Consider the following 25644-nt stretch of genomic DNA (forward strand, 5'->3'; position numbering starts at 1 on the left):
GATCTTCAAGACAAGACATTTTGTATGAAATTCTTTTATGTATGTATAGAGTGAATAAGATAGGAATTAAGATATGTTTCCTGTGGGTTCCAGCACACGTGGGAGTGGATGGAAATGAGGTTGCGGATCATTTAGCAAAACAGGCACTGAAATTATCACATATAGAAATATTATACCACTAAGCAAAGAAGAAGTTAAGGTTAAAATTAGAACAGCAATAAAAATGAGATGGCAAGAAGTTTGGAATAAGGAAGAGAGAGGAAGACATCTTTATCATATTCAAAATCAAGTTGGGGTTGAAAGAGTTAATTTTGGTAGTAGAAGAGAAGATACAATTATTACCAGACTTGCATTGGCCATACTGCTTTAAATTCTTCTCTATATAAAATGAATAAGCATGAGTCTGGGAACTGTAGTCTGTGTGGATTACCTGAAACAGTAGAGCATGCACTAATGGGGTTTGGTGCCTTGCTGTACATTCACTCCCCCCACCTACAATCCCTGCTGGTACGAGACTCAAACCTGCAACCTTTGGGTTACGAGTCTGACTCTCTAACCATTAGGCCACGACTTCCCCCCTTGAATCATTATGCTTTAATGACATTCTTTTAAAAATTAGATCTCTTTAACAGGATTTAGAAGAATTAAAAATATATATTTTTTCTATTATTATTATTATATAAATGTATTGTTATTATTATTATATATATATTTTTTTGTTCTTCCTATTCCATCAATGGTCCACACTCCAGCCCAGTAGGTGGCGGGAATGCACCTATCGTTTGTTTGCCAACCGCCATAAAACTCCAAAAGAAGAAGAAGAAGAAAACAGTTTGCTTTTTCGATAGGATTGGTCGACACCATTGCGTTCCCGCCCACTCATCCAATCACTGCGCTTCGTGAATGAAACGTCGTGGCGGTGGCGCGAGTTTTATATTCATTGCGCTTTGTTGGCGGGAGATAGAGCTCTGTCTATCGGAGTTTGACTAATTAACTTTTTTTGCATTTGTTCTGGTGGAGAGTGTCAACCTAAAGGCGTTTCAATGGAGGACTTTGGTGTTTATGCCATATTTGGAGTAGATGAACCACCACAGCAGATTTTGAGGTAAAATTCACTGAGATACAAACATGATTGGAAATGCGTTGTGTGCATTTGGCTGTCTATTTAATATTTTTTTTAATGCAACGTATGCTGTGCACGCTTACAATGACTCAGTTAGTTTAATGCACGAAATATATTCAGGTAGCTTCATATGTTTTAATATTTTTAAGCAGTCTTGATAGTGCAATACAGGCTTTCTGTCTCCCGCCTCGTGAAGTTCTTGCGACTAACCGAGATGTGCACACAGTATCAACAGTACTGTAACTTCTCTGTTTGTGACCCTGGACCACAAAACCAGTCATAAGGCTCAATTTTTTATACGAAGCTGAAATAAATCAGCTTTCCATTGATGTATGGTTGTTAGGATAGGACAATATTTGGCTGAGATACAACTATTTGAAAATCTGGAATCTGAGGGTGCAAAAAAAAAATCAAAATATTGAGGAAAATCGCTTTTAAAGTTGTCCAGATGAAGTTCTTACACAATGCATATTACTAATAAAAAATTAAGTTTTAATATATTTACAGTAGAAAATTTACTAAATATCTTGATGGAACATGATCTTTACTTAATATCCTAATGATTTTTGGCATAAAAAAAATATATAATTTTGACCCAGACAATATTTTTTTGGCTATTGCTACAAATATACCCCAGCGACTTAAGACTGGTTTTGTGGTCCAGGGTCACATACGTTAAACCTGTGTTCTATGTATGAGGGGATTGTATTCTTCATCATGTATTTCCCACAAAAGGCGTGATGGCTGGCAGAGCTCAATTGAGATCCAGCCTAGTGTCCAGCTGATGGTTCTCTTCACCAGAGGAGACTGGGGAAAGCGAGATTCAGTCTCTGTGGAACTTGCTGATGAGAGAAACATACCCATTAATATGGGAAAACTAACACCATTCAATAAGTACGATTACTGTTTACGTTAAATCAGTTCAGTATGATTTAATCGTAACCTTTGAATCCCTTACTAAACGTTTCTCTTCTCAGATGTCTGTCATGGGAATCTGGTGAGGATGGTGTCTGGTCCAGTGGAGCAACCTTAAATGTAAAACTCATTGGGGTAAGAGACTGTACAAGCTCAGTCTCATTTTGTGTTACACAACAAATCTCACATGAAATCTGAAGACTTTTTATGACATTTTCTGTGCTGATTTTAAAGTCGGCATGAAATGGAAATTCATCAGTTTTTAAAAGCCTAAAGTATGTTGTTGATCTATTTGGGAACCATTCATCCATGTCATGACTTGATCTTCTGGTGAACATGCCAAATTTCTTTCTGGTGATGTACGGCAGTCTTCTTCAGTCATTTAGGCCGCTTAAATCCCACTCCTTTCTTACAGTCGACCTCATGCTCGCATTCAGATCTGTCAGTCAGTCAATGGATAGAACCAAGTCCTCGTCAATCATCCATTTCACTTGAATGTACGTCACAAAATGGAAGATCTGTCACTATTTCCATTTCATCGCGACTTTAAGGGAAAATTTCCGGTCAAAGATGCTACAATCTTTGCTGAAAGCCTAATCAAGTTATCCATGATGTATAAGAAATAAAATGTATTACATTCTGTGTGAAGTCTTTGGACCTATGCATACAGTAACTGACCCATGATCCTGTTTTCCAAAGGGTACTACAGAGTTTTTGGATCTGGGGCTGACTCTTCCACAGATGGAATGCACTCCAGAGGTGAGTTGAACCTGCCCGAGTTGGATTCACTGTGTATTTGCCTGTACTTACCTGCAATGTCTTCTCTCAATTCAATGTTTCCAGTGCAACCCCACAGTACCTGCATTAAGAGAGTGTCCAGGCAAGAGAAAGCGGTCTCAGGGAGAGGAGGAAGAAGAAATGAATGAAGGTAGAGGCAAGGAGAACATCTGTCCTAATGCCTCTGAAAAGGTAACACCTCAAAGACGGAGCAAGAACGATCATCGTGGAGGTCAGACACGTCTGTTCTCACAACAGGAGCAACAGACTGCAGCTTCCAGTTCTCAGAGCCATAAAGCTAAAGGCAAGCAGGCCAAAACCCCCTCACAGACTGGTGAGTGAATGTTCTCATTGCTTACATGTGTGGAGCATATGAATTATGTGATATGGTAGTCATTGTATGTTTAACACTGTGACTTTTTCAGCTCCACTGGACAAGCCGTCAGGTCGCTGGGGTCAAACTCTCTGTCCCATTGATCCTCAGACAGCCATTTTGATTGGAGGACAAGGTGCCAGAATGCAGTTCTGCAAAGACCCCATTTGGAAACTGTGCACAGGTAAGCATTTCACATTATGTTTTGGTCTCATCATGTCAGTAAATTTGGCATGCAGCGATTATAGATTTTGTTGGTACGATTAGAGTCTGAGGAATAATCACGGTTTCACAATTACCACGATTATTATGCATTTATTAATTTCACAACACTACTAATGTATAAAATCACATGAACACTCTTCAGATTTTAAAGTGTTGTTTATTGCTGCCTTTTGAAACCGAAATAACACAGTAACCAAATAATACAGCACAAAATAATAATAAAAGCAAACAAAAGTCCATCTCTCCCTTTGGAATTTGTGCATTCTTTCTACATTTCTTTTGTACCTGAAGTAGAGGACTTGGAAACATGGTGAAAAAAAATATCTTGTTGGTTTTTGACTTAAACATAAATAATACTATAACGGGGATAATAAATCACAATCTTAATGAAGATTATTATTATTAATATAAGTCTAATATTACCTTTATTTATCCCTCAGGGGAAACTGGTACTAATGATAGGAATTAACTGAACTGTTATTGTCATCAATACGTATTAATTTTAATAATTCATCTAATTTTACATGTTGCTTGAGAAAATCATGTCTATTATTTTGTTAATTAAAATAATTTAATGCACAGCTAGCCGTGCATTATCCCTTACATAATACGCTCCTTTAGCAGCAACTTTTTTAATGGAAATATTTCAATGTTTGGTGTACCCAAAATGCTCCCACATTATCGACTACAGGCATTTATTTGGAGGAAATGAAGCTTCGCTGTTTGGTCCTCTGTCATAGTTAATCTAGTGTGTGTTTTAGCCTCTGTGTCTCTGATAAGCACAGCACTTTAAGCCGGTGTAACTTTGTTTTCGTTTTGCGCAAGTTGCAACAGTTCCGTTCCGTGCAACAGAAACTCTCGGTGTAGCGGAGCCTCTACAGTTAATTAACTGTGACATTTTAAAGTGTGGTTAATAGTGAAATTGGTTAATCACTGCATCCCTTCCTACAATAGATTGTAATATATTATTAAATGTTTTTATTTGGTAGCTGTAACTCTGCTCTTAATGTTTTTCAGAGGATCTTTCTTGGGTACCTGCTGAAACCCTTGCAGAAGGACCCACCCCTGAGGCCCGCATTGGTCACACAGCGACCTATGACCCAGAGTCCAAGCGTATTTTTGTGTTTGGCGGCTCGAAGCATAAGAAATGGTTTAATGATGTTCACATCCTAGACACACAAACCTGGCGTTGGACTTTGGTTGAGGTTAGTCTGCAGTTGATTCTAAGATTAACAACGAAAACCTTTAAAACACTCGGAACTATACAGTATTGCTGTAACACATGACTAGGCACAAAAGATTTGTTTTTGTGTTACATATATCTTGTTGTAGTCATAGTAAATCCAGGTGTAATAGTTTTAGCTAGTAGATATTGAATATACTAAAAAGCTCATTTGAATTTCATTTACCCTTTTAGGCGCAGGGAAAAGTGCCTCCTCTGGCCTACCACAGCTGCAGCATGTTCCGAGGAGAGCTCTTTGTGTTTGGAGGAGTGTTTCCTCGCCCACACCCAGAACCAGACGGCTGCAGTGACTCCATCTACATCTTTAACCCTGATATGGCCATCTGGTATCAACCTATTGTGAATGGAGAGAAGCCTGCGCCACGCTCTGGGTAGGACAACTCATGTCTTTTTATTCAAAGTTGCATGATTTCATTAATTGCATGACTGATAGTGATGCTTCAAAACTGTTTTCAGCTGTGCATGTGGCAGATGAGTATTTTATTTTTGATTTGTTTGTGCAGGCACTCAGCATGTGTGATGCAGGGGAGGATCTTTGTGTTTGGCGGATGGGACACCCCTGTGTGCTTCAATGACATGTTCATGCTAGACCTCGGTAAATACTGCAAGAATTGTCACACTTTTCAAGACTTATTTGATTTTTAATTCAGTTAGTTTCTTATTGGGGAAAATAAGCAATAACATAATGGTTAAACAGCCACTGGAAGGACATGTTTCACCACTAATAAAAGTCATTTTATTACTGTTGATTGAGGAAGTCTGTTAGATTTATCCTTTTTTTTTTTTTTTTTCCCCGACACTTAAAAAAAAAAAAATTTTGGTCCTGTTTGAAACTGTTATACTTCCATAGATCTTTGTAGATTTTTCTGCATATTTAATATCTGGTATGACTCATACTGTTTTCACACATTAATTACTGAAGGTGCTCTTTTAAAAAGCTTAAAATATCACGTCACAACCTATTTCAGGCTTGATGGAGTTTTCTGCAGTGAAGACAAGTGGAACAGCCCCTTCTCCCAGAAGGTATTTAAAATGTGACACAATTCATTCTTGGAGTAAATAAAGACTAAGAACAGTTTATGTTCTTTAAAAACATGCTCTCTACTGCAAATTAAATGTTTAATTGAAATTCAGTCAGTTGTCTTATAATGGTCACATGATTGGGCACATCTTGATCAACCTAGATGTATTGAGTATTTGACCTCTGACCCTTACTTTATCACAGCTGGCATGGCTGTGCAGTTCTTTCAGACTGCAGCTTCCTGATCTATGGGGGCTACAATGGAAACAACGCACTGAGTGATGCATTCATCTTCAACACAGGTGAGACTAAGGTTTTATGCCCCAGTTCTGTTGCCAGTACACTACTTTTCAAAAGTCTGGGGTCGGTAAGATTTTTATGCAGTTGAAAATCTTATACAAGTTGCATTCATTTGATAAAAAAATACAGTAAAACAGAAATATAGTAAAATATTAGAATTTACAATGAGTTTGTCTGTTTTAATATTTTGAAATTAATTTATTCTAGATTTTTTTGCAGCCATTACTGTAGTCTTCAGTGTCACATGATCCTTCAGAAATCATTCTAATATGCTGATCTAGTGGAAACGATTAATTTTTTTTTTAATCAAGATTGATAAATAGAAAGTTAACAGCATTTATTCAAACATACAAAATTTTATAACATTGTAAATGTCTTCATTTACATGTAAATGCCTTGAATAAAATTATTTTCTTCTTGTAAAAAGTCTTACTGACCCCATACTTTGATGCTGTCATGCCATAAATGCTGTTGACAGATTTTAAGATTGTATTTAAACTGGAATAAATAATGTTTATATATACTTTTTGTATTTATTTATTTTTTCTCTCTTCAGACACTAGTTGCTGGTCATCTCTGATGCTTCCCCAGCTCAATTCTGTACCCCGAGCTGGACATTCCATCATTACCATGCCCACCACATGCAAACAGGTAAAAATATTCAAATTCAAATAATGAAGTTCAGCAAGTGGCTTCAGTTCATTATTCATAATAATTGTCTTTGTTTTACAGGGTTCTATGAATGAGCAAGAGAAACTTCCAGAGTCAGCCCCACAAACACTTCTGGTTTTTGGTGGCGGTGACAACGAAGGGAGCTTCTTCTCTGACCTTTTCACTATGCAAGTACAGGAGCTAAGAGACTAAACACTTGCATCAGGATTTGGTTTTACATGCATTTTTTTTATATTCGTTTTATGTTGTGGTGTTTCAGATTTAGTTTTTTGTGTGTGTGTGGATTGATGATTGTTTATTTAAAGAGGTCTATTACACATTCACTCAGGTATTTGCATTGTCATCATTTATAAGCATTCATTTATGCACAGATCTTTCAAAGTAACTCTCCATGATGTTATGGAGGATGTGCTAAGCATTTGTGATACAAGTCTATGGGATCAGATTCCCGTCTAAAGTATTGTTGTCACAGATAAAAAAATAACAAGCGTGAAAACAAAATGTAAAAATATATTGAACAAGACTTAAAAATGAAAGCAAAGTTTTCAGTATAGCAAACAATGGTCACGGATAGAAAAATAAGTGTAAATCTGAAAAATTAAGCATCAATCAAAAGTTTAAACGCATTTAAAATCATATTGCAAAAAACTGAAATATTAATGCAAAATTATCCGAATTGCACACAAAATCGTTTTCCTTGGTTATACTTCTCTGGTTTTGTGCTCTCAGACATTTTCTGCACATTTTTATTTTTTGTATGCTTATGCTGTTTTTTTTCCCTTCGATTTTGTTTTTACGCTTGTTTTTTTTTTTATCCGTGACTGCCATATTTTAGATGGGAATCTGATCCCATACAAGCCTAATATTATAAATCATTACGAGCAGAATGTTTCCTAAAGAACATGACGAGTTCATCAAACTGTTATTGTTTTATCTATAGTTAATCATCAAACTATTATTGACTACAGTCCATAGTGACCATGATTGCCAAATTCAAGGAAGTCTGCATGTGTTGTGTGCTATATTGCATTTATTCTAAAGCCATAAAATATATTTTTTTGTGACAAACAGACCTAAAAAAATCTCCACGGTAGCTTTTTAGTTTCAGATTTTTTTTAACATCATGACACTAATCCTGATTTAAGAACTTTGATGGAGGGGAAGTTGGTGTTTTTTTTGTTGAATACCTCGGATGTCCTTTTGTTTCTCCAAAAAAGCTTTTGTATGGCTTTAGAAAACACTAAATGTAGTGCACAAGTGCTTTTAAATGTCTCCTTTTATGCTCCACAAAAATTAACAGTTTGTTTATGGATTTACATAAGGGTGAGTAAACAATGACAGGTTTTCAATTGTGTTGAATGATTCTTTTGTCTGTCAAAGATGGAGGGTCATTTTGTGATTCACACATCCCTTAGGAACTCGGATTTGATCTATGAAAGCTTTGTGGTGTCTGTTTTGTATCACATGCCTAGTTTTAGACTAGAGAGAAGATTTTTTTTGTTTGTTTGATTTTAAATGGATGTAAATTAAAATTTTTAGCTGTATACTGTAATACTGTTGCGGCAAACCTGTTCAAAATTAAACGTTCTTTGAAAAGTCAAATGCCTTGACACTTCCCATTCAATCACACAGCAGCCAGCAGGTCAGGCACACAGATGCTGTTTCCTGTGTCCAGGCATCTGCTCAATTTCAACATCTCCACGGTAACAACGACCGCATGATGTCACCCACGTCTACAGTCGCCGTTACGGCCGCGAATACCGCAGTATGCGAGCACCGTCTGACGCCTAGAGTATCCGTCGCCGCCCCTCCCCGTTCAGCCCCCTCCGCTCGCTCCGGAGATCGGCCATGTTGCCTCTCGCGCTTGTTCCGGTATCCGACACGAGCGTTTGAGCAGCTCGGCCGCAGTACGACATCGATCCGCCTCCACTGAAACCCGTTTCACCGCAGCCCCGAAGCCAACCATGGATTTTACTACCTGACTGGATGATTGTCTTTGGACGCGAGCCATCAGACGTTTCCTTTCATTCAAGAACCGTTTGTCACCGGGATCCAGAGAGTGGCGGAAGACGGTTTCTTGGATCATGAGGGTTTCTCGGGATTGATGATTTTTTTTTTAAACCCAGCTTACGTTTGCTAGTCCTTCATTATTAGCCCTCATGGTTGATTTTCTTCACAACCGTGTTTAGTCAAGCGACGCTTGTTTTCGTTTATCTCAAACTGGCGGTTGAGGTATTTTCACCTTTTGTTGACACTTGTTTTTGAAGGTCGGTAAAATTGTGATTTTTGGTTGGCCTAGCACTTAATATCGCTCGCAGAGAGACCCTTTTCGTGTGCTCATTCCCCATGACTGTCATTTTCAGACCTGGGAGGGTATGAATGGTTTTTAAACTCTCGCTTATTCGGTTGGGAAGCAAATATAAGTTGTAAGTGAGCTCCATCTCCCCGAGAAGACTTAAAGCCCTTCATAAATCCTCCTCAAGGACCTGTTCTTTATTTTCAACTGGAGACTTCTTAAGTTATTTTATCTCCACATATGGACTGATGTTGGGCTTCAACTTGTTGATCTCTGTCTGCGTGGCTAGTTCAGGCTAGCTAGCAACACTGATTATTTCTGTCAGAACAGACGAGTAGCCTCTAACGACAAACTTATAAATGCTTGTCAACCACTGAAAACACTTTTCCATTTATATTTCCCCCTGTGGCCCTGTTTTTGAGAATCCCTGGGCGAAAATGTCAACCCGGCCGCAAGGAGCAGGTGTTATTGAGAATTCATCCAGCCAGGTGAGACATATATCTTCACACTGACCGCACTGAAACTAATGCGTATGAATGTGTTTTTATTGTTGGGAATGAGTCATGCTTGCTTTTCTGTTGAGCTTTATTTCACTCAAGCTTGTTAGACTAAAAGACAGGTAACTGGAAGAAAAAATAAAAAAAGAAGTTGGTTCAGGAAGAGTTTCACTGACACAACGTGACTTTCCTTAACTGTTAATTGAACGGCTTGTCAAGGCTACTTTCATGTTCCTCACTGTAGATGTTGTAAATCTAGTGTCTTTTATGGCTGATTTAACCTTGTCTTTACTGTGAGTCATTTTGTTCAGTGGATAAACTGAATATCCTATATGCCTCATATTAATAATCAGTGTCCTTTGGTATATCAGTAACAGTGGGTCTGTCAGTGCTGATGAGTTAACAAGCAGTTTAGACCCATCTGTAGCAGTGGTTCTCAACTAAAGGGCCAGGGCCCACTGGGGAGCCTCAAGCAAACATCCAAGGGGGCCCCAAGATGATTTAAACATTTTATAAAATAAGCTCTAAAATATCAAGATATTTCTTATTGTAATTCACCCCTAAACTTCTACAGTTCAACAATTGAAATTATTTTGAGTTTACATATTATTTTAATTACTTACTTTAATATGTGGACACTGCTAATATCTATTAAAAAAAAACATACTTCCAAAGGAGGCCTCAAAATGACTTAATATGATTTGAAATCAAACAAAAGCTTAAAAATAAGCTAAAACCTTTAAACATGCAAGATATGTCTTATTTTAATTCACCCCTTAACTTCTGGAATTCAACAATTTATTTATTTTCATTTTAATTATCATTTTTCTTATTTTAATCTGTGGACACTTATAATTTCTGTAAATTAATAAAGCAAACTGACTTTTAAAATAAAACATGATGACTTTTAAAACAAAACATGCTTTAATAAGCTAAACTAAAAATGTATTTTAAATCACCCCCAAACTTCTGGAACTCAACAAATTAATTATTTAAATTAATTATAATTATTTAAGTTACTTTTTTTAATAGGTGGACACTGATGATTTCTATAAATAAATAAAAAAAACAGACTTCCAATGATGACAAATGACTTTATTTAAAAAAAACTACATTTTTATTTTAAATTACCCCCAAGCATATGGAATTCAATAGTTTATTTTTTTTTATTATTATTATTATTATTTTAGTTACTTATTTTAATCTATGGGCACTTCTAATTTCTGTAAAAAAAAAAAAAAAAAAGGGACAGGAATTCAAATGTTCAAACCGGTTGAGAACCACTAGTCTATAGGGGAAATCAGTCAACAGTTAGTACGTTTAATTTGGACCACAGGCAGTGAGAATACCCAGCCTTGCCCCTCTCAATGTGATAAGGCACAGATTGCGGTGCGAGTGCCAGAGGATGGAAAATTGATCCATCCAGCGTGAGGAGGAGGAAGAGGACAGATTCAGTGCTCATTAATAACTCATGCCAGTGTGACTAATGCTGACTGAGCTTCATACAATACAGGCAGCACAAACATGTGTGTTTTCCGTTAAGTGGCTTAATGAAAAGCGAAGGACTTTATATCCTTGTTCAGCTCTCCGGATGCCCTCTCCAAGATCTCTAACCTCTTCTTCAGAGTGTGTCTGTTTTAGCAGAGGAAGAGTGTGAGGTGTGAATCATTGGTGCTAATCATACTAGTGAGGTCGTGGGTGAGTTTCAGCCTGCTATGTAGGAGGAGAGATATGAAAATGTGTTATTATTTTGCATTATTCTCCATTGAGGTGGTTCAGGCACAGGGAAGGATGCTTTGCATAAAAAAGATTGGCCTCAGAACAGTGTGTTTATATTTATGACTTTATATTTATGACCAGGTTTTGCATCTTTGGGACTTTTATCTGTCACTCACTCTGCTGTTTCATCATTTTAATATACATGGATCACACAAACACTTGTTTAGTTTTTTTTCCCGTAGAACTTTTCGTAGACCTTCATGTTCAGCCTGAATTGAGGCGTGTTCGGCCTGTGACTCTGTTCTCCAGCTTTATGGCATCTGAAAAGCACACCACCCCAATAAGTGTTAACACAGGGTTTCCTTGTCCTCAGTAACTCAGTGTGTCACCTTGCTGATACTGTGACCTGACACCACAGGCTTGTGTTACAGATCCCTGAAATCCCAGACCCCACTAACACAGATTTAGAGAGAGGTCCTTCTAGTGCTGGGTGGTATACCGGTTCATACCGAATGCCGGTGTTTATTTTTGTTATGATATTAATTTTTAAAATACCGCAATAGCGATGTATGTCACTTAAACAACGTTCGGAACACGACACTGTTTGAAAGGGAACAGTTGTATGTGTTACTAATAGGGCTGGTCAATATTTCAATATCAATATGTATCGTGATATAATATTTTTCAATAACGGTGATATGATTTTTAAACACATTTCCGATATTTCGATATACATTACCAGTGTTTCCCATACATTGATTTATTTGTGGCGTTTGACTTCGTTGAATAAAAATGAAAATAAATGAGAACAAAAGCACAGAGTTGTGTTAGGCTATTTTGATTACCCCATTACAGTCACTTTACAGTCAGTGCTATCATAAAAATAGGCTTACTTGTAAGTATAAAATTCTAATTGTCACATTGATTGGCCAACTATAAATATTTCAGCGAAATGTATATTTTAGTTCGAATTATTGCGCTTCTATTTAATTGAGCTCTGTCTGTTTGCGCGCATGCGCGTGGCGGCGCTCATTCGGTTCACTGAAGTCTAGCAGAGAAGTTTAGCGAAGAATCCCAAAGCAGAAGGTTCATGCACTTCTGACAGAAAAATGGAAATATTTCCATGTCTTTCTAACATTTACAGATGGAGAATATACCTGTGAAATGTAAGTTATGCATTCACGAAGACAGCACATCTCAAACACATTAAACAGCGCGAGTAGCCTGTCTCTGTCAGCGGCACATGCAGGCTTTCTGTCAGAGCATATGAAGGGGCGAGCCACTTAAACTAATATGCGAAAAGAAACTATAAACTGTCTTACCAGTTTTTAAAGGCCTTAATATGAAGCTTGTCACATGTTTAGAACAAATTGGATCATGCACTTTGACCGCAGCAGCTCAGTCTGTGTCCTGTATTTTCAGATGCGCTCGTATCAAACTACTGTATATCGATATAAACGGTTTTGCCTCATATCGAATCGCTTATAAAGAAAATATCGATATATCGTACAAACTCGATATACCGCCCAGCCCTATGTTGTTCCAAATGTAGTTGCTGTCTCTGAAATATCTTTTCAGCTGACATCACCTAAACTGTGTGTGGCAGATAATTTTAGCTGTTTAGGCTTTGTTTTAGGCATTTGTTGGATAATGCAGTAATCATGTAATAAAGGTTCTACATTTACATTTATTCATTTAGCAGACGTTTTGATCTGTTTTTTTTTTTATATGGATTTTTATATTGGCCAATGCCGATATGAGAGCAGGATGGTCGATATAAGGCCTATATACAGTATATGATGTCACACAGTTTAATTTAAAGATTGTAAATAGCACATGCTGCAATTAAATGACCTTGACCTTCATTTTCCACATCCCATCAGAAAGGCTACTCAAAAGCAGGTGCCTGCATTGTTTCAGGAGGGCTCCAAAATCGTTTTGAAAATTCTTTAGTCTGACTTCATTCTAGTATAGATCACCATCTTGAATCTGTGTCACTTGGAAATATGCCACATTGCTAATGATGTTTCATGTTGATTTTAAAGTTTTGTGAAGCTATTGATGAGGTGTTTTGATAGCTTTTGACCATGGTAACCAGCTATGTGTACTGAAAGGTGGGGTGTCACTGTTTTGAGGTTTTATGACTGAACTTTTGTTTTGGAGTGATATCAAAAATTAACAAATTATCTTTTTGTCTGAAATGTCTTTGCACCTGCCGGGTTTTACAGCTCACATCTTGGCGAAGTCCTTGAAATGTGTTCTGTGCTGTTCAGTCTGGTGTGCTTTGTTTGGATCAGTCTGATCAGTCTCAAAGACTCACAGTTTTCCACTGCAATGATTTACTCCATTAGCACTTCTCGTTCCACTAGGCAAATCTTTTCACTGGAATTAAATTTTTTTTTTTTAAATGCCAGCAGTTTATGTATGTGAAAGTAGTAATCCTGATATTATCCAGTCAGTCAAATCTAGATAGCATTGCAGGTATGTAATCTTTTGAGATGCTTAGATATAGACAATCCATCATCATGTCATGTGTAAGGATGGCTGGCAAATGACAGATTATAGTAATTCCTGGATTTATGAATTGTATGCAAATGCTTCTTCAAGATGGCATCACCTTGTCGTTTCAGCAGTTCTGTTATATTACTGTTGCATCTGGAGTGGAACAAGGCTCTCAATGTTTCAGATACAATGCGGTCATTCAATGTTTATAGATTACAATATCATAAATATGTAATGAGTCCTGTCTTGATCATCACTTAAGAAAATAAAAACATCTTTTAGATGTGGTTTCTGTACACATCCTTTCCCACACTTGTTTTGAATTGGTTTCAGTTTTATCTATGTTTTATATACACAAACAAAGACCAGTATTGACATAGAGAAGAATAGGAAAGTGCAGGTGAAAGAACAGGTCATAAAGCATGGGTGCCATCTTAGTAACTTGCTTTGTTTTTCATCGTCAGTCTTTGTGAGCTCAAATGGTTGGTTCTCTAAGTCAAGAAATAAAATAAAAAAACGTTTCTACATTATTTAAAGTCACCACAAGATATTGAACTGCATCCACATGTTCTCAGACTCTGAGGGGATTAGGTGTGGTTAAATGTCAAGGGGTGGATGGCATGACGTTAGATTCACTGTCATTACTGATAAATTACTGGACAGAACATCAGCATGTAATCAGCTCTGTGGAAATGACTCTCGTTCAGGTTCTGAAGCTTTATATGGCAGCAAAGAAGACCCACAATACGGTGAGCTGACCACATTAGAGTGTCTTGCTCTTCTCAGATATGTTGTAAATAATTCATAATGATATGAGCAAATGAATTAGGCTAGAAGTCAATCGATGTAACAGTTCATAGAGCTGAAATTGTGAGGGTTTTTTCATTTATAAATGCGATTAATTCACAAATGTCTTTCTTTCTGAAAGCTAGAGCTGTAGTTTACCACTCTCACCAACTATTGAAGTTTAAAAGCTCCTAAGAGAACGGTTTAAGTGATTATTGGGGGTTGCTGCTAAATTATTGATGAGATTGATCAGCAGTTCTAGTGACCTGTAAGTTACTTGATGAAAATAAAATCTCCTTTGTTATACTCGGACCTTATCACAGGCAGTATGAAGAGGAGGAGACGGACCCCTCGTAGAAATATGAATGAGAGAAAACATAATACTCAATATGGCAACTCTAGAAAAGAAAGTCTTGCCTTTCACTTAAAGAGACGATTACCTTTTTGCTAAAGGTATTGTCTGTTTGTTTACTGAATGCACATGCTCATTTGCTGGGCCTGAATTTTATGATGCCATTGTTGGCAGATTTGATTGCTGATTGAATATTTGTTATTGAAGCATCTTGGCAAACAGTTTTAGAGATTTTAGTCTTTTTCTATAAGTGTATAGAAGCTGTACTTTGCCTACATATAAAACTACTATAATTGTCACAGAGTGAAGTGACTTGCTATAAAGAAAATTTAGCCATATCTCCAATAAAAATTGCATTTCTTCCACATTGATTTTTATGGGGTAACATACCGCACTCTCATAAAACAGATGATCAGTAGTGATTCACTTCCTGAATGTATTCTTTTCATAGCAAAAGTGAAGCAAAGCTGCCTTTAAATAGTCTCTCTGGTGAAGCTTTCACACCAATCAAACAAACCTCATGATCAAGTTACAAAAAGCTTGAATGGGAAAGTGCCCAAAGACATGAAAGGACAGCCTCTTTTGCAGGCTTTGTTCCAGTGTAACTGTTGGTTGCAATCAGTGAGCAACAGGTGAGTAAACTCAATTGCATGTGTAATAAATCAGTCACGTGGGCGTCAACAACATACCTGCCCATGACACAACCCATGTTTAAACACTGTTTGTTTTAGTAATGAATGTTCAAATTTCAGTTGTACATTATGTGGTAGTTTTATTCAGTGTATTTATTTTATCGCTGTAATAATAGATTACACAAACTATTAGCCAGATATTTGTAAAATGTTTTTTCCCCCCACTACCTTAATTTTTGGGGTAGACATCATTAGGTTGACCTCTGGTACTTGTATTGACCTGTAGAATACTGCATTGAAATAAACCAAATGTTATGTAAAGCATTTTAAATTGCGCACATATTGTTGGTTATTTCTTAGCCTATATTGTTCTGCTTAATTCTAATTTAAAAGTTGCATTGTACTTTGTTTTACTGAAAATAGTTGAGTATTTATTCTTTCATACTCACAGTATTAAATGTTTATTTATTCATTTTATTAGCTGTGTAAAATATAGGATGGGAAAGGCAGTAGAAATATTGTAAATACTGTAGGAAATATTCAAAGATGGCAATCACCTCATCCTTTGAGTTGGGATAAATTTTTCCATTGACATATCTGTGAAACTGCCACACCCAAACAAATGAAATGGCCCTAAAAAAACAAGAGACCAGATTTACCTTTTGGGGGAGGAATTTGAATACTGTCAGAAAGTGCAAAGTTTGGGAACATGAGGTTGGGCGGCTGAAGATTGAGCGGTGTTTATTTTTGTTATGATATGAATTTTTAAAATACTGCAATACCTATTTAATACTTATTAAAAAATAAACAACGTTCGGAACGCGACACTGTTTGAAAGGGGTCCCTTTTCACTGTTGCACTGTGGTGAGGGAACAGCTGTATGTGTTACTAAGCGTGAAAGTTCAGAAACTAAAGCTGTAGAATAGAACGTGATGGCACAGAAGAACTCATTCACAATATCCACATTGACCACCACAAATATCCACCGCCCCCTGCGTCTCACACATAGGAGCGCGACTTTAGCACTAGATTTAGCAACTTTCAGACCCTTTTAGCTGATTTTTCCCATAGAATATTCATACTGACAAACCTAGCGACTTTTTTGGATAAACCTTAGCTATGGTTCAGTTGGAAGATTTCGCCAGTGCTGTCCAGCGAACGCGAGGTCTGACTTTCCCTGAGAAGTCACCTCTCTCAGCGTCTGTTCTGTGCAGTGAGCGGCAGAGAAGCAGCGCATTCAGTTGGCCGCACCGCAGCCGACTCGTCAATAAATTAGTACAAAACAGCGTTTCCTAGCACCTGTCGCTTACTGATTGTTTGGAATTATAAATATTAGCGTAGTTCGTATGTTTATATCACATGCACTTTTTTGTTTGTTGTTTTTTTTTAGTTTGTTACTCAGATGCAGGCAGTGCGCTGCATAAGACAAAAAAAGTAATATAGCCAAAACAACCGCATAGCCGCTCTTTAGTGTAGATGCATGTAGATTTTATCAGACGATGGCGTGATTATAAATGAGAGTGACTCCTGGTTAACATGTATTAAAAGGGGTCGTGTTTAGTCACTATTTAAAAAATGAAAATAAATGAGAACAAAAGCACAGAGTTGTGTTAGGCTATTTTGATTACCCCATTACAGTCACTTTACAGTCAGTGCTATCATAAAAATAGGCTTACTTGTAAGTATAAAATTCTAATTGTCACATTGATTGGCCAACTATAAATATTTCAGCGAAATGTATATTTTAGTTCGAATTATTGCGCTTCTATTTAATTGAGCTCTGTCTGTTTGCGCGCATGCGCGTGGCGGCGCTCATTCGGTTCACTGAAGTCTAGCAGAGAAGTTTAGCGAAGAATCCCAAAGCAGAAGGTTCATGCACTTCTGACAGAAAAATGGAAATATTTCCATGTCTTTCTAACATTTACAGATGGAGAATATACCTGTGAAATGTAAGTTATGCATTCACGAAGACAGCACATCTCAAACACATTAAACAGCGCGAGTAGCCTGTCTCTGTCAGCGGCACATGCAGGCTTTCTGTCAGAGCATATGAAGGGGCGAGCCACTTAAACTAATATGCGAAAAGAAACTATAAACTGTCTTACCAGTTTTTAAAGGCCTTAATATGAAGCTTGTCACATGTTTAGAACAAATTGGATCATGCACTTTGACCGCAGCAGCTCAGTCTGTGTCCTGTATTTTCAGATGCGCTCGTATCAAACTACTGTATATCGATATAAACGGTTTTGCCTCATATCGAATCGCTTATAAAGAAAATATCGATATATCGTACAAACTCGATATACCGCCCAGCCCTATGTTGTTCCAAATGTAGTTGCTGTCTCTGAAATATCTTTTCAGCTGACATCACCTAAACTGTGTGTGGCAGATAATTTTAGCTGTTTAGGCTTTGTTTTAGGCATTTGTTGGATAATGCAGTAATCATGTAATAAAGGTTCTACATTTACATTTATTCATTTAGCAGACGTTTTGATCTGTTTTTTTTTTTATATGGATTTTTATATTGGCCAATGCCGATATGAGAGCAGGATGGTCGATATAAGGCCTATATACAGTATATGATGTCACACAGTTTAATTTAAAGATTGTAAATAGCACATGCTGCAATTAAATGACCTTGACCTTCATTTTCCACATCCCATCAGAAAGGCTACTCAAAAGCAGGTGCCTGCATTGTTTCAGGAGGGCTCCAAAATCGTTTTGAAAATTCTTTAGTCTGACTTCATTCTAGTATAGATCACCATCTTGAATCTGTGTCACTTGGAAATATGCCACATTGCTAATGATGTTTCATGTTGATTTTAAAGTTTTGTGAAGCTATTGATGAGGTGTTTTGATAGCTTTTGACCATGGTAACCAGCTATGTGTACTGAAAGGTGGGGTGTCACTGTTTTGAGGTTTTATGACTGAACTTTTGTTTTGGAGTGATATCAAAAATTAACAAATTATCTTTTTGTCTGAAATGTCTTTGCACCTGCCGGGTTTTACAGCTCACATCTTGGCGAAGTCCTTGAAATGTGTTCTGTGCTGTTCAGTCTGGTGTGCTTTGTTTGGATCAGTCTGATCAGTCTCAAAGACTCACAGTTTTCCACTGCAATGATTTACTCCATTAGCACTTCTCGTTCCACTAGGCAAATCTTTTCACTGGAATTAAATTTTTTTTTTTTAAATGCCAGCAGTTTATGTATGTGAAAGTAGTAATCCTGATATTATCCAGTCAGTCAAATCTAGATAGCATTGCAGGTATGTAATCTTTTGAGATGCTTAGATATAGACAATCCATCATCATGTCATGTGTAAGGATGGCTGGCAAATGACAGATTATAGTAATTCCTGGATTTATGAATTGTATGCAAATGCTTCTTCAAGATGGCATCACCTTGTCGTTTCAGCAGTTCTGTTATATTACTGTTGCATCTGGAGTGGAACAAGGCTCTCAATGTTTTATTTCTGATAGATTACAATATCATAAATATGTAATGAGTCCTGTCTTGATCATCACTTAAGAAAATAAAAACATCTTTTAGATGTGGTTTCTGTACACATCCTTTCCCACACTTGTTTTGAATTGGTTTCAGTTTTATCTATGTTTTATATACACAAACAAAGACCAGTATTGACATAGAGAAGAATAGGAAAGTGCAGGTGAAAGAACAGGTCATAAAGCATGGGTGCCATCTTAGTAACTTGCTTTGTTTTTCATCGTCAGTCTTTGTGAGCTCAAATGGTTGGTTCTCTAAGTCAAGAAATAAAATAAAAAAACGTTTCTACATTATTTAAAGTCACCACAAGATATTGAACTGCATCCACATGTTCTCAGACTCTGAGGGGATTAGGTGTGGTTAAATGTCAAGGGGTGGATGGCATGACGTTAGATTCACTGTCATTACTGATAAATTACTGGACAGAACATCAGCATGTAATCAGCTCTGTGGAAATGACTCTCGTTCAGGTTCTGAAGCTTTATATGGCAGCAAAGAAGACCCACAATACGGTGAGCTGACCACATTAGAGTGTCTTGCTCTTCTCAGATATGTTGTAAATAATTCATAATGATATGAGCAAATGAATTAGGCTAGAAGTCAATCGATGTAACAGTTCATAGAGCTGAAATTGTGAGGGTTTTTTCATTTATAAATGCGATTAATTCACAAATGTCTTTCTTTCTGAAAGCTAGAGCTGTAGTTTACCACTCTCACCAACTATTGAAGTTTAAAAGCTCCTAAGAGAACGGTTTAAGTGATTATTGGGGGTTGCTGCTAAATTATTGATGAGATTGATCAGCAGTTCTAGTGACCTGTAAGTTACTTGATGAAAATAAAATCTCCTTTGTTATACTCGGACCTTATCACAGGCAGTATGAAGAGGAGGAGACGGACCCCTCGTAGAAATATGAATGAGAGAAAACATAATACTCAATATGGCAACTCTAGAAAAGAAAGTCTTGCCTTTCACTTAAAGAGACGATTACCTTTTTGCTAAAGGTATTGTCTGTTTGTTTACTGAATGCACATGCTCATTTGCTGGGCCTGAATTTTATGATGCCATTGTTGGCAGATTTGATTGCTGATTGAATATTTGTTATTGAAGCATCTTGGCAAACAGTTTTAGAGATTTTAGTCTTTTTCTATAAGTGTATAGAAGCTGTACTTTGCCTACATATAAAACTACTATAATTGTCACAGAGTGAAGTGACTTGCTATAAAGAAAATTTAGCCATATCTCCAATAAAAATTGCATTTCTTCCACATTGATTTTTATGGGGTAACATACCGCACTCTCATAAAACAGATGATCAGTAGTGATTCACTTCCTGAATGTATTCTTTTCATAGCAAAAGTGAAGCAAAGCTGCCTTTAAATAGTCTCTCTGGTGAAGCTTTCACACCAATCAAACAAACCTCATGATCAAGTTACAAAAAGCTTGAATGGGAAAGTGCCCAAAGACATGAAAGGACAGCCTCTTTTGCAGGCTTTGTTCCAGTGTAACTGTTGGTTGCAATCAGTGAGCAACAGGTGAGTAAACTCAATTGCATGTGTAATAAATCAGTCACGTGGGCGTCAACAACATACCTGCCCATGACACAACCCATGTTTAAACACTGTTTGTTTTAGTAATGAATGTTCAAATTTCAGTTGTACATTATGTGGTAGTTTTATTCAGTGTATTTATTTTATCGCTGTAATAATAGATTACACAAACTATTAGCCAGATATTTGTAAAATGTTTTTTCCCCCCACTACCTTAATTTTTGGGGTAGACATCATTAGGTTGACCTCTGGTACTTGTATTGACCTGTAGAATACTGCATTGAAATAAACCAAATGTTATGTAAAGCATTTTAAATTGCGCACATATTGTTGGTTATTTCTTAGCCTATATTGTTCTGCTTAATTCTAATTTAAAAGTTGCATTGTACTTTGTTTTACTGAAAATAGTTGAGTATTTATTCTTTCATACTCACAGTATTAAATGTTTATTTATTCATTTTATTAGCTGTGTAAAATATAGGATGGGAAAGGCAGTAGAAATATTGTAAATACTGTAGGAAATATTCAAAGATGGCAATCACCTCATCCTTTGAGTTGGGATAAATTTTTCCATTGACATATCTGTGAAACTGCCACACCCAAACAAATGAAATGGCCCTAAAAAAACAAGAGACCAGATTTACCTTTTGGGGGAGGAATTTGAATACTGTCAGAAAGTGCAAAGTTTGGGAACATGAGGTTGGGCGGCTGAAGATTGAGCTTAATATGAGACCGTGAACACTGCGGACTATAAACCCTGTTTAGCTCCCTGACCTTCAGCAGCTCGAACAGGGCTCACATTTACACACGGCTTTGCATTTTTTACAACGGCGAGCTTGGAGTCACTGTGTTAAGATCAAGTCCAGAGTCTGAAACGCTGTGTGTGTATGTGAGTGTAAACAGGCCTTTCCAGTTGCACTGGGTGTGAAGTTGACTGAAGGGAGTGCCGATGCCTTCTCTCTGATTTCAGGAGCTTGACGTCATGTAGGGGTGTGTGTGTGTCTAAGGAAATGACAGTCAATGCTTATTTTTTGTGAACTGATTTATTAGTGTCTCTGCACCTTTTTTAGTCTTTAATTAGTGCTTTAGTTTCATATGGTGAATTCATGCGTGACTGTTTTATACCTCTATGATGTTAAATGTTTAAGGCACCTCACTATCCACTATCCAGTCCGATTCCGGTCCTGTAATCACAGTCTGATTCTAAAACTATTCTTGATCTGCGTTTTTTTTTTTTCTTGTATAATTGTAAACAAGACTTGAATAATTATAAGTACTATAATAGTTACAAATGGATAATAAACAATTGTATGTCAGGAATGACTAATTAACTAACTGAATATAGCTTCAAAACATACAAGGAAATTGAAAGTAATAAAGGGGATCAAAGAGAAACATTACAAACAATAAACAAAAAGTGCTTTCAGTATCTGAAGTTTTCAGAATCGTTTCTTCCACCCCTAGTTTTTATTGATAGTTTTTGTATATTTAATTTTTTCTTAGCTCTCTGCAGGTTTCCCTTTGGTATCACATTCTCTTTTTCCTCTCAGTCTATCTCGGTACATGTTTTTAAAGCTCAGCTCAAATAAACGGTCACTAGAGGTGCATTTGTTTGATAGCTACACTCCATTAGGGCAGAAGGGCGTTAACCACACCCTGCAGTGCTCCGGAAAGAGCCGGCCACCCTGTAGAGCTTTACATCCCAGAGGAATTGCTGCTCATTGAGGGAGAGCATATTAATATCAGGATTATTTATTCACTGTTGACAGTTTCCTGACATAGGACAAGCTGGAGAAGTGAGGGGAGAGGTGTGATGAAGAAGAGGGAGTGTGAGAGAGACACTCCATCTGCTCTCTGTTTGTGCCCTTGGCTGCCTCCAGACTCTAGTTTTAAATAGAGGCAGTGTGGGATTTACATTCCCATGCATTACCTGCAGGCCCTGTCTGTCATTCATCCATCCATCAGTTCATCCGTGCTTCTCTTGTATGTTTCATCGGACTGGTTTGATGTGAGAAACATCCAAACATGGTGATGTTTGTGAAACTTGTTTACATCAGAGTGTGCAAACACAATAAATATAACAGTGTATTTTATAATTTTATAGTTTCACACACATATACACACACAGACTATGTCGTGCTTTTTTCTTTGCACGAGAATGACGTCAATCGCTACTTTCCGGCATACACCACACCTATCAAGTAAGGGTACTCAGGGTGTACTGGCTCAAATCGTACTGTACTGTACTGTACTCTACTGAACCATACCGCTCGGGGGGAAACAAGCCATTATATCTCATTCTTTGCTCATTATTCCTTCCGCCAATTCTTTGTTTCCTTCTTCTTTTTTTTTTCCTGTCCTTCCTTTCTTTTTTCATTCCACCCTCTTCTGGAACTGAAAAACAGGTCAAAGCCGTTTTATATTACATAATTGCTGCCCTCTGCAAGCATAACCAAACATACAGCATGACTAGTGAAGCATGATTCATATATAAATAACTCTTCTGAATTGGTTCATTTAATGAATCACAAGTTAAAGTTGACAAGAAATAGAAATTCACTATTCATCTTTTTGTTATTTTTAATGTTTTTTATAATTTGTTTTATTTTTAATGTTCAAATATTTTAATGCCAAACTTCCCCAATCATTTAGTCCACTTAAACCCCATCTCCCCACAATTCATTATGCAAATTCAACGGAGATCACATCACAGACAGCAACAGAAATGCACTGCGTTTTATTTATCATCAGTTGATTTCAAAATCATTGACTGCAACAGATGAGAGAGCGTCATTAGCACTAGTGAAAGAATTTAGCAAGTAAAATTTACATATGTGGCTTCAACAACCAGATCCATTTACACTTATCCCTTTGCATCTGGAATGTCTCAAACCACCTCTCGAAGTGGTTTGTGCAGTCGGATTGCAGTCTATCTCAAATGCGTTTCAGAGGGCATTTACACCTGGTCCACCTTTTCATAATCTGATAGCTATGTAATCAAAGAAAATGCATGAAGTGACCAAGAGTAAATTGGCCCAAAGTCCAAGCAACAGCAACCAAAGTATAAAAGTGCCTGGCCCAATTTTTTTAGATTATCAGTTAGACTCAGATGTTACATCACAGTTACATCACAATACAGAAAGAAAGATCTGTTGCTACTTTGTTTCATCGTGACTTTAACAGTTTGGATAGTGAAACAATAGTTGCTCAATTTGACTCTTTAATTGTCTGGATGTTTATATTACAATGAATACTTAAAGTTACTCATTCAAAAGTTTTGTTTTAATTACTAGAATTTTAATAAACATAACATTGAAATATACTACCAGAAATAGTATGCTTTTGTTTAGTATGTAGTTAGAACCAATTATGGGAGTCAGGTTCACAAAAACAGAATTTTGTAGAAAAAACGTGTGTGTGTGTGTGAGAGAAAGAGAGGGAGAGATGGTGTATATGTAGGTGGTGAAGTATTTATAGTTCTTCATCGTGACTGTCGCTTTCTGGGCGTGTATGACCGCAACTGTGTGTGTGTGTGTTTGTTGAAAAAGTGTTTCTCTTTTTCTAGGCAGAGATGGGCTTCACTCTCTGTACTTGGAATATTATGCTCAATTTCACTTTCTCCAAAGCTAGCGAGAAAGAGAGGATGAAGAAAAGTAAGAAGGGGGAAATGGAAAGAGAGAGATACTAGGAAGGAAGGAAAGGGAGCTGTCCTTTAGAAAGGTAAAGAAAAGAGAAGATAGCATGAGGACGAACAAGAGATCTCTATGGCAACGCTGCAATCACGACCCAGGGACTGACTGCTTCTTTAAAGGCATTCTGGATTGTGTGCAAGTGCATGTGTGTTTTTGAACAGAACAAGAGAGCATGCTTTACAGCTACTACAGCATTTGTGTTTATAGGGTTCCTGGGGCCTCTGGTTCACTCATCCATCTTTCTTTTAAAGAGACCGCTGAGTAAAATTGGAAAGATCAGTGATGAAACTCATAACCAGACCAAGAAACGTCAGGTCCGGTCACAGAATTCTATGCCGTGTAGCTATATGAAGCACTTAGAGCAGCTTTTGGGTCTGATCAGCTGTCCTGAGCTTCCTACTGAGCTGAACCAGTGTCAGCTAAACTCGAGATCTCAGAGCTGCCGGAGAAGGTGGTATTTAAGGTTCAACGCTGAAGTGAGCAGGACTCCCAGTAAACCTAAAAAAGATTCCGGCACAGACAGCATGTTGTCAGGGAGAACATTATTCTATCCTCACTGCTGTCTGTGGAGGGTGTAATTACAAGGAGAGATAGATGATGATATGGAGTGAGGGAAAGACCCAGAAAAAGAGCAAAAAATGTGAATTTTATTTAAGCCAGACTGACCTTCGTCCTAGATGATTCTTTAATAGTAAGGTTGATGCCAAAGGATATAGTTCTAGATACAAAAAATTAGCCCTTTTGAGACTCTCTGGTTCTGTTTTAAATCCTCGTGGGGTGTCTGCAGTCGACGTAAGCAGTTACTTTCTAAAGAGACGGTTGGTTCTGACTAGGGATATGCCGGTATCAAATTTTCATGTTGCGATTAATTGCTAATGCTTTTATCACGGTATGCGGTATTATCAAAAAAGTGCTGTCATAATACAGTATAACAGGTTTAATAACATTTTTCTTATAACAAAAATAACTGAACGTTTACATGCAATAAAGCAATACAGAAAAATTTATAAAGTTAAAAGTTTTACACAGTTTAAAGTGCAAAAGAACTATAAAGACCAATAGGTATCACTTTACAATAAGACCTCATTAGTTAACCTTAGTTAATGCATTAACATTCACAATGAGCAATAGCTACATTTGCTACAGAAGTTATTAATCTTTGTTTAAAAAATACAAGTCTTAGTTCATGTTAGCTCATTAAATAACACAGTTGCAACTTTCGATTTTAACTACATGTTATAGGGCTGCACGATAAATCGCATGCGATATTTAATGCGCAGTAAAGCCGGTTCTGTAATCAGCGGTAAATCTCCATCACGTGCTTGCTTTCACATGGAGCAGCATTAACTACACAGAGCCGTTGTTCACTGATGAGCTGCGCAAAACCACGTTCATATTTGCGCGATTTTTTGCGCAGCTCGTCAGTGAACAACGGCTCTGTGTAGTTAATGCTGCTCCATGTGAAAGC

The 25644-nt window shown here is 37.2% G+C and overlaps 2 protein-coding genes across 2 annotated transcripts in view; both read left to right on the plus strand.

The window, feature by feature from the left end:
* The first annotated feature begins 866 nt into the window (after positions 1–866).
* LOC107588180 (actin-fragmin kinase-like) lies at positions 867–7110 on the plus strand. Its single transcript, XM_016276201.1, has 13 exons — positions 867–1105; positions 1859–2017; positions 2101–2173; positions 2738–2797; positions 2882–3149; positions 3241–3372; positions 4431–4618; positions 4831–5027; positions 5160–5251; positions 5625–5679; positions 5882–5979; positions 6534–6628; positions 6710–7110. Exons 1-13 carry the CDS (start codon positions 1044–1046, stop codon positions 6839–6841), a joined length of 1611 nt encoding a protein of 536 aa, XP_016131687.1. The 5' UTR covers positions 867–1043; the 3' UTR covers positions 6842–7110.
* Positions 7111–8413: 1303 nt separating this feature from the next.
* The window catches only part of LOC107588181 (serine/threonine-protein kinase MARK2-like), a 56611-nt gene continuing 39380 nt past the window's right edge, over positions 8414–25644 (plus strand). Inside the window, exon 1 of the mRNA XM_016276203.1 lies at positions 8414–9433. Coding sequence (XP_016131689.1) covers positions 9383–9433 — 51 coding nt within the window. The 5' untranslated portion in view covers positions 8414–9382. The remainder of the gene's footprint in view (positions 9434–25644) is intronic.

Source organism: Sinocyclocheilus grahami, unplaced genomic scaffold, assembly GCF_001515645.1.
Source record: "Sinocyclocheilus grahami isolate Dianchi unplaced genomic scaffold, SAMN03320097.WGS_v1.1 scaffold99.1, whole genome shotgun sequence".
NCBI classification, from domain to species: domain Eukaryota; kingdom Metazoa; phylum Chordata; class Actinopteri; order Cypriniformes; family Cyprinidae; genus Sinocyclocheilus; species Sinocyclocheilus grahami.